At 54.0% G+C, this 9,767-nt stretch overlaps 1 protein-coding gene across 4 annotated transcripts in view; it reads right to left on the bottom strand.

Moving 5' to 3' along the window:
* Positions 1-1,752: 1,752 nt before the first annotated feature.
* The window catches only part of PLEKHD1 (pleckstrin homology and coiled-coil domain containing D1), a 28,907-nt gene continuing 20,892 nt past the window's right edge, over positions 1,753-9,767 (bottom strand). For all 4 annotated transcript variants that reach the window (XM_072761819.1, XM_072761822.1, XM_072761818.1 and 1 more), the window contains exons 7-13: positions 8,602-8,696; positions 7,074-7,167; positions 5,631-5,809; positions 4,962-5,094; positions 4,472-4,616; positions 4,004-4,153; positions 1,753-3,787 (exon numbers count right to left, since the gene is read on the bottom strand). In XM_072761819.1, the coding sequence (XP_072617920.1) occupies positions 3,618-3,787; positions 4,004-4,153; positions 4,472-4,616; positions 4,962-5,094; positions 5,631-5,809; positions 7,074-7,167; positions 8,602-8,696 (966 nt within the window). In that variant the 3' untranslated portion in view covers positions 1,753-3,617. The remainder of the gene's footprint in view (positions 3,788-4,003; positions 4,154-4,471; positions 4,617-4,961; positions 5,095-5,630; positions 5,810-7,073; positions 7,168-8,601; positions 8,697-9,767) is intronic.

Below are 9,767 nucleotides of genomic sequence, written 5' to 3'. Positions count from 1 at the left end.
GTCTCTGCCTCTCTCTCTCTCTCTCTCTCTCTCTGTGACTACCATAAAAAATAAAAAAATAATAAAATAAAATTCAGAAAAAAAATAATAAAAATAAACACTAAAATTTATAAATAAATAAATACACACTAAAATTTTCTGGCAATAGCATGGCCTCAAGTTCAACCTGAGCCAGAGCATCCTTCCTCCCTGAGAACTGTATTTCTGTGATCAGCGCTGGCAGTGGCGGCCACGTTTTGTTCATCCCAGGGCTGGAGGGTCCCATTTTATAGAACTTGAGAACTATAAAGGCACTGAGCAGCCTCATGAGATTTAAGAGATTTATCTCCTACCTAATAAAAATACATACATATAAAAAATATTTTAAATAGTGACTTATTAAAAGTTGCAGAGCTGAGACCTGAACTTTCACCATCAGAGACACTCCCACCTCACCCTCACAGCAGCAAGCAGCATGTGGGACAAGTTCCTTCCCTTTTCTCGTGACAGGGTTACTGCTCTGCTAGAGAAAAGGTTCTCCTGTGGTCAGTGACATCCCAAGGCCCATGAGCCACAGTTTTTGCTTGGGTAACAGGACAGGTTGAGTCTGTTCTAGGCAGGACCCTCAGCCTAGAGGCAGGGATCAGATCCTGCAGGAGAAGCAAGTCAGGGTGCAGCAGGTGAGCCCCCAAATGCACTGTCAGCTAGCTCTGGCTTTGCAATCTCCTGGAGCCCCTGAGGTGGGGCCTCCTGACTTTGAACAGCCCTGTCTCAACCCAACTTCTCTGCCTGGTCAGAGTCTCACCCAGAAGCAAAGCCAGAACACTCCTTGCTCACCAGGGGTATGTGAAGTAAAAGAAGTAACTGCCTCCCAAGTCCAAGCCATAAGGTTTCTAGCTTTGGAAAGTCCTTGCAGCAGCCTTGGAGTCGGAGCATCACCATCCTGGCTCCTCACAGAAGCACCAGATTCCCCAGGGGCTGCTGGCCTTTATCTGAGGGCTTCGGAGCAGCCCCTTTTGTCTGGTGGTTTTAATGACTACCTTCCATTTAGACCAACTCTGACACAGACTGCTTCTCTGTGACTCAAGCAAGTCTCTGCTGCTCCACCATCATCATTCACTGGGGGCTCCAAATTTTACTCAGATGGTACTTGACCACCCGCAGGCCGCTGCGTGGGATAGGATGGGGGAAGGGGGTGGCAGTGACATCCCTCCAGAGATAAATACAGTCAGTGGATCCTTCCCAGGAGCTGGCAGCTGGGCAGTGGGTCAGCTCCTGAGTGTTTTACGGATCTCTGACCTCACCCATTAACATACTGTTGGGGAACAGCATTACAACCATCCGGTCATTACCATTTCTTACTCTCTCTTATGGGATTACAAAACAAAAAGCATACACTTCTCCTCAGCAGAGAAGGCATGCTGTCAACTTCCAGTGGGAATACTGAAGCCAGCCAGCCATAAAACTAGATGTCCTTTGCTTCCCTGAGGCTATTCCCACTCATGAAGTCTGCTCCCTTTGGTCAGTGCTCAAATCAGAATAAAATCAAGCTGATAGTGCTGTTACATGGGGCTGACCAGGATCTCAGGGTGGGAACACAGACGTTTTGGTTAATTATTAGGAAGCCTCTCCCAGGAGTTGCAGCAACCAGAGTATTTCTTCACACTTAGAGAAACACACCTGCTTATTAAGACCACATGCAAGTGATTGTACAATTCCACATTTGGCCTGCAGGGGGAAACATCTCTCTAGCAATGATCACACCGCCAGCGGTACTGCAGGAAACCCATTTAATTGGCCAAGGAGTATGGGTTCTGGTTTTTGTTTTTTTTTTTTTAAATCAGATCAATACATTTCCAATAAGTAATTTCCAGTGTGATATACTTTCATATAGAGATATTGCTCTTTTACTATTTACAGTGTTAGGTACATAGTGAGCTTTCAACAAATAAATACTTATGGACTGATCAGTTGTTTGGAAATAACCCAGACTTGCCCGAGGCATAGAAAGTAGGGGGGAAATGGGAGGAAAGGAACTAGGGATTGGTGAATGTTCACGGAAAAGCACTTCTTTTCAGGTTAATAGCTTGTCTGGGGGAAAAAATGCATTTGAAAATTTCCAAAAGACCTTTCTCCAAGAACAAACCATTATCAACCTAATTCTTTAAAAACAAAACCAAAAAATGGTAATCTTGATTTTATACATCTTTCTCCTAATTTCAAAGTCCATCCTATATACATGTTAGATAAGTGAGTTCCAAGTTTATGCAGGTTTCTCCGTGTTTAAAGTTTTTACATTTAGACTTATCTTTTTTCAAATGTATCGATTCTAAATGCCTCTGCCCTGGACCACCCCCCCCACTTCCCAATCGGAGCCCACCCAGGACTCTAGCTGAGGCCCCCTTAGCTTCACCAGGCAGCCCTGAGCACAGAGCAGGGCACCACAAGCCTGGCCTGGGCTAGCTGTCCAGTAGACATGCATGTGTTTTGAGGGGAGGCCAGCACCTTGCTGGGGCTTGCCCTGCAGTCATCTGTGTGCCGCTCAGACTGGGCTCCTGGCTCTGTTTGCCAAGCAGCAGAGGATCAGCACCTTTAATACCACCAGTGACCATGAGCAGCCTGATCCCAGGCAGATCCAACGTTCAGGCCCTGCATCTTCCAGGATCACATTGCTTCACTGGGTAAAGCCTCCGCAGTGAGAGGAGACAGCAAGGTGACCAAGCAGGGGCAGCTCAGAGGGAGACCTCTGCGATCCCACAGACCCACAGCACCACCACTGCCAGAAGCAGCTGCCTCCCTACTCAACCAGGAGTAAACAGTGCAGGAGGCAGGGCCTCCTTGTTCCACTTCTTAGGCTTACTACCGTCCTCTGGGAGAGCGCTCAGCATCACTGCTGGCCCCAGATGTCAGCCAGGGTGCTGGGCCCTCAGTACACAGTAGGAAGAATGTGGGGGTTAAGGGGCAGGGTCACATTCCCTCCAAGCCAGCTGAAGCTACAGGTGGATGATCTCACCTGAGGATGGAAGTGAGTGGGTAGCCTCTCAGCCAGGGCCCAACCTCAGGAAAGGAGGCACCATAGCATGTGTGGTATGCCACAAACCCAAAAGTCACTGTGTTAGGTCCCTCTCTTCCCTTCCCTACAATGTGGTAAAAGTGAGGGGCCTTGGCTGAGGGATGTGTATGGGCCTCAGAAGCAAAGAAAGGGTTAGAAACCTGGGGTGGGGGTGGGGGGGAAGCAGGTGTCAAGGTGGGGAGGGGTGGCCTTTATACATGAAGACAAGGAAGCAGCATCACAGAGAGATGGGCACAACGGCTCTGGGCCCTGCCCACCCCATTCCCCAACCAAAATGTCTCCAAGCGCAGCCAGGCCCCTCCTGACCTCACCAGGTGAGCACCAGGTGAGCACCAGGTAACAACCAGGCAGCACCCAGCTTGGGCCTGATGGGCCCCGATATAAACCCAAGGATAGGGGCCGGGGTGGAGGTGAGGGAAGTGCCACCCCTGTCCTTTGAGGGTGAGGTGCAGCTCTGGCCCAGAGGGGAGCAGAGGGGTGCCAGGGGGAGTTAGATCCCCCCCTGGCACCCCTTCCCCCACCCAGCCACTAAGGAAAGACCTGGGGGGCAGGGGAGGAGCACCCATCACTTTCCACCCCGGGGAACCACGGAGGGGGCTCCTGGCTGGTTTGCCATGATGTGGTAGATGGATTCTCGGAAGCGCTGGTCCCGGCTGAGCCTCTTGGCCACCTCCTTCAGCTCCTCCATGTTGTTGGCATCCAGCTGGGAGGTCATGAAAGACTGGGACGGCTTCACTGGGGAGAGGGTGGCCGTGAGCGGCCCCTGGCTCACCAAGGCTCGGCCGGTCCCCACGCCACGGGCTGCCGGGCTGCCGCAGCCAGTCCCAGGCCGCCCCGCCCAGCCTCGGCGCTGGATCCGCGCGCCCCGCGCCCCGCGCCCCCCGCCCCGGCCCCGCCTGGGCGCCCCCTCGGGCCGGGCGCGCCGCCAGCCGCAGCCGCAGCCGCACTCACTGTCGTTCCAGGAGGTGCTGGACCGGCGCCGGTGGAAGCGGCAGCTCTTGATGCGGCGAGTGGCCGCCTTGTGGATGTACACGGAGTTCTTCATGATGACCGGCATCTTGGCCTCCAGCTCGGCGTTCCGGATGCACTCCTCGAAGAACCCTGCGGCCGCAGGTGCGCGCTCTGCTCCCGCCGGCCGCGCGCCCCGCCCCGCCCCGCCCCGCCCCGCGCCCCGCGCCCCGCGGAGCAGCCCCGAGGGGCTCCAGCAGGGAGCGCGCCCACCCGCCCTGCAGGTTCCAGTTCGAGAGCCGGGAGGAAGCCGCGCCCCGGCCGCGCCCGCCGCGGGAGCCCCGAGGGGAACCTCCCCGCGCAGCGCGGCCCACCTGCTGCGCACCCCGCCCCGGGCCGGGCGCTCGGGGGCTGGCCTCGGGCGGGGGCGGGGGCTGGCCCCCGGGCGGGGGGGCGGGGGGCAGGGCTTACTTTTCAGATGGCTCACGTCAGCGCGCATCCTCTCCTCCTTCTCCTTGTTCCGCACCTTGGAGTTGAGCCCTTGTTCCAGGCTTCTCAAGGCCCCCTCTGCCTCCCGCAGACGCCTCTCCAGGTCCATGCGGACCTTCACCTCGGCCTGAGGGCACCGGGAAGAGCCGCGAGTGGGCTCCTGGGGCGCCGTTGCCGTCTCCCCCCGAAGCCTTCCCTGATGGTGCCCCGCCTCAGGCCGGCTGGCTCGCCTCTGGGCTTGGATGGAAGTTACCACATCCTGCCTCGGTCCCCGCCCCCGACCACACGGCCTGGACTCAGCCCCTGCGTCTGGCAGGGGGCTCCCAATGCTGCCCCGCCCAAGCAGCACCCTCACTGCTTCCCCAAGCGGCGGCTCCATCAGGCTGGCAGCGGTAATTCAGGTAGTTGCAGGTAAGGAATGTGAGGGAAGGTTCCCGAACACAGGCCGCTGCCAGCAGGCCCAAGCCAGCACCTTGAGCTCCCGCTCGGCCTGCTGCTTCTCTGCGGTCAGCTCCTGCAGCGAGTTCTGCAAGGCCTGGGACTGGCTGGAGTAGAACTCCCGCTCTTCCTCCAGGGCCCGGGAGCGCTCCTCGTTCTCCTTCATCCTGCCGGGTGGGCGTGGAAGAGGTGTGCTCACTCACCCAGGGGGCTTTCCAGTGGGAGGCAGCCCCTCCTAGACACCCGGCTGGAGAAACCCTGAGACCCAGGCTTCTTGAGCCTCAGAACTTTCTGGGTTCTGTCACCCAGGGGATGAGAGGGGGTGCTGTGGTCCGAAGTTAGAAGACTGGAGTCTTGGGTCCAGGTCTTCCTAGTTCTGTGACCTTAGGAAGGTCCTATCAACCCTCTGAGGTTGATTCCTCCTTTGTACAAAGGAGCTATGAGGTCCTGCCCAGCCTGCCACAAAGCATCATTAGATGGACCTACTGCCTGTCCGTATGGTTCACACCAGTGCAAGGAGATAATGATCAAGTCAGCTACGGGTAGTGCAAGTTTTCTTCCCATTTGCCCCATGGAGAAACTGAGTCCCAGGCAAAAGGAAGTAAGTGATCTATCTGGTCAATGCCAGCTAGAGCCTAAGAATCCGGGTATGCAGTTCAAGGAAAGTTATCAAACTAGATTCAGGGGTTGAAGGGCCTCTCACCGCTTCTCAGCCAGGAGCTTCTCTTCCAAGAGCTGCTGCATCTTCTCCTCTATCTGCCTCAAGTTGCTATGGAGACCCCCACTGGGAGGGGGCTGCTCACTCTGATTGGCCAGTGTCTGCAACTGGTTCTCATTCTCCTCCAGCATTGCCAGGGTTTTCTTCTTCTCTATGGAGAGTTCCTGGCATGGAAGGACAGAAGGAAGAGAAAGAACCTAATTTAGATTCTCTAACATGGCTGCCCTCACCTGCCTTTCAATTTCAGGAAAGGGTGCCCTCCTTACTCAATGTTCTAGAGACACCCGAAATATCTTCCTTCTTCCCTGAAGGTAAAAGGACAACCAAGATCTCCTTCTTTACAAAGAGGCAAGGTTACTCCTCCATTGAGGAACTTTGGGAGGCACCCAGTGCAGCTTACAGTGGAGGTAGCACCTACTTCAACTGGGGCACAAGGGCTCCATGACCTTTGGGGGTCTTTGTTCCTCCAGGGGTGAGTGACGGAGTGTGTTGGGCTCATATGAAAAACATCCAAGAGGAGCAAGCCCTAGAATAGATTTAGACATCCTCCCCTTTATCAGGCTGGGGTCTTGTGCTACCCCAAAATTCTGGAGTTGAAACGCTCCATGAGAACCATCTCTCATGGTGTGAAAATGAAAGATAAACAAATAAAAGCACCACAAAGCCCCACTCAGTGGAGAGAGAATAGAAACCCTGCAGCCTTAGGGTCCTAAAGCTCAGGGCAAACCCTTGCCTGGAAGAGTCAGGGAAGCTTGGCTGTGTTGATGTTGGGGTTGAGTCTTAGAAGGATGGATGAGTCCTCAAGGCAGAGAAGAAGAGGAAGGACATTCTGTGTGAAAGGAACAGCATGGGGAAAGGTGTGGAGTCTGAAAGAGCTTGGCTTCCTCAGGGCACATGAGCTCAGTGGTTTGGAGTAAGGGTCAGAGTGTCTTTGTGCAGGGTGTGGAGGGGCAACCAAGGGAGAGTTGGGGAGGAGGGGCTGTGGATAGTTTGCACTTGGTCCTTGACACCTACCACCTCCTCCCTCCCTTTTACAGCTTCTGTGTATCAAATGGAGGTAACATGGCAGTTAATTTCCCTTCTTGCTCAGTTTCACCCAGGAGCAGCTAAGTCAATGAGCCACAAGAAGGAAGAAATGGGGAGTCCCACCACCCACCTAAATCAATCCTCCATCTGGTATAAAAATAGAAACACCAAAGAAGGTGTCACAGTCAGAGCAGGACAAACTTGAGTTTGCCCCTCTGGATCCTGCTTCTGGCCTCCCATGCTCACTGGCTCACCTGGTGAGGTCAGTCCACAGAGAAGAGACCCTTGAGATCAACTCCATCCTGCCCTGTTCTCCTTGCAGAGAACCCTCTGGGGAAATGCTGTATCATATGGCCCAAACAACCTGCTTCTGGGTCAGCCAGCCCACCAGGGGCCCCTCACCTCCAGCGTCTGCTGCAAGGACTCCGTGAGGTGCCTCAGCTCCTTCTTCTCTTGCTCCACACCCTTGAGACACCTTGCAGTTAGCTCTAGCTCCCTGCAGGGACAGAGGGCTGGGTATGGCAGTGCCCACCCCTCCCAATCCCCTCTGCACACAGAAATGCTTCGGCTTCACCTCCCCGATATGGCTCAGAGGGGTCCTTGCAAGGCCAGCCCCTCTCTGTGTGGCAGGGTCCTGATAGCAGCTGTAGGGACCTGGGGCTGAAAGAAGGAGATCCCAGCCAAGTGGGGTGGAAGTCACTTGCTCCAGGTACGTATGCATCTGTCAGATGAACACAGGACCACCCCACAGGTAGAGAAACACTAGAGAAACCAAGGGGGTCCTGGCCCCACCTCCTATCTTTCCCAGACAGAGCCTGCTAGAACCCCTACTCACTCTGACTTGGGATATGGCTGAGGCCCTTCTCTGGCATGCCAATCCCCTTGCTGCTTTCTTAACAAGCCTGGTTCCCCTCACACGTTTACCTTTCTCCTCCTTGAAATGCCTTTATCTTTCCTCCTGCCCAATTTCCTAAATACTACCCATTCTTCAAGGCCCAGCTCAATCAAACCTCTCTTAGTGCCCACAAGGATCACACATATGCCTTAATTCCTATGACCCAGGGAGTCTGCACTATGCCGGATTATATGAGTGTGCTGATGTTTTCTGGGTGTGAGAATGGTTTTCCCAAACAGACTGTAAGATCCTGCATTGTAAGATAAGAGGGCTTATCTTCTATTCCAGTATCTGGTGCAATTCTGGGGATAAGCAGATGCTTGGCCATTTACTTGGTCAGATCCTCTGAGCTTCTCCCTCCTCAAAGTACTTGTCTAACTGACTTTGTTTTATAAGGTTGTTGCAAGAAAAGCCTTTCTGGGCTAACACTGATTATCAGTAGTGATGAGGAGGAGGAGAAGGGGGAGGAGGAAGACAGCGACAATCACCACCACCAACAGTACCCAGAGCCTTAGTCTCCAAATTCCTGGATAGGCTGACTCAGAGTGACCTGGAAAGCTTTTGTAAAATATAGATCTCTGGGCTCTACCTTCTAGAGATTCTCATTCTGGTCTATGGTCATAGTGTGCAACTGGGTTTGCAAACCATACACAGATTAAAGATCCCAAGGGTCATCATTAGCCAGAATGTGAAGGGACAGTGCAGGGCATGTTGGGGGTCTTGACTAGAGACCTCTAGGCTGGCTCTTTCCTGTCCACCTCTTGGTACAGAAGGCTTGACAGGGGCAAGAGGGCCTCGTTGCTTGGGGGATGCTTGTTTGCACCTGCCCGTGCCTTGTGTCCAGTTTGTGTGGGGTCTACAGCTCCTTCTGGGCTGCCCCGAGGCCCGAAGCACTGGGAAGACAGACCCAAACCAAGTAATCAAGTGGTGAGGCTCTCCTGGGAGGCATCTCCCCAGGCCTGATGGGAGACCTGGATTCTAATGCCCTGCCCACGGCGCACCTTCCTCCCACCCTCTCCTGGGCACCACCACCACCTTTTGATCTGCTCCTGTTCCATTTTCAGCTCCTGCACCACTTCCTCAAACTGCTGCTTCTCGGCCTCCAGCACCTGGTTAAGGCGTTCAAGCTCCTGAAGAAAACCAGAGGGGAAGAGAAGAGTCATGGGCAGCCAAGTGCCCCTGAGGTCAGGAACCAGAACTCTAGTCCAGGGGCCACTCTCGGATTGCAGTACGGGGCTGGGGCATATGCAGGGGCAGACTCGGGGTTAAGACCTGGGGAGCCCTTGTCCCACCCAGCAACACTGTTTCAACAGACCCAAAATCCATGATGGGCCTGGCCTTATCAAACACACCAAGCATGCTGCAGCTAGGCTTTAGAAAGAATCCCAGCATTGTTCCCTGTGAGTGGAGGTGATGATAATTCTAGATGTCTACTCTACATCCTCAGGCATGTTGGCTGGCTCTCAAGCCCTGGAGAGAAAAGTGGTGAGTGTATATTTCCATTAAAGATCCCTGGAGTGACATCCATTAAGGGTGGCAAAGAAAAGTCATTCCCAACCCGAAAGTCAGAAAATCAGGACTCTTCTTTTTCCCCTCAAGATATCTAGGAAGTAACCAGCCCAGGTGGCTGCAGCTTTTCCTGCGCTTGGCCAGAAGGGAACAGGAGAGCCAGAAAGCGCAGGGCAGGCCCCCAGGGCCAGACTAGGCCTGTCAGGAATGCCAGCAAGCACTCACTGTATTTTTTCAGCAAGTATGTGCCCTTCAAGAGTCCCGTTTTCCTGGGCTTTACTGGCAGGTGGGGCTGCAGGGTACACTTCAAGTGAAGCTTAGCTGGAAGCAGTTTCGTGACAACTGCTTTGTCCTTCACATTTCACCCCGAGGGAGGATATTATTTCTAGCACCTCAGAGGCCAGCAGGCCCTTGCTAGGCCTCCAAGAACCAGAGAGCGAAACAGATGCTCCTGAAGATAACAGGGCAGAGCAATCATTTGATTTTTCTTACCCCTCCTTCCTGCGTTGGTCCCAGGCCTATGTGAGAAAATGCTTTTCCCCTCTAAGTCAATAACCGTGGGCCCAGGCCATACTTAGCGCTGTGCGACAGTCAGAGAAATGGGCCCTCATGAAGCAGAGCCCGTTATGGTCAAAGGCACTTGAAAGGCGCTTCGGTCTTCATCAGATACTAGAATCCGGGGATCAGTTTTC

The sequence above is a fragment of the Vulpes vulpes genome, chromosome 6, assembly GCF_048418805.1.
Source record: "Vulpes vulpes isolate BD-2025 chromosome 6, VulVul3, whole genome shotgun sequence".
NCBI lineage: Eukaryota > Metazoa > Chordata > Mammalia > Carnivora > Canidae > Vulpes > Vulpes vulpes.
This window is presented reverse-complemented; position numbering and strand designations above follow the sequence as displayed.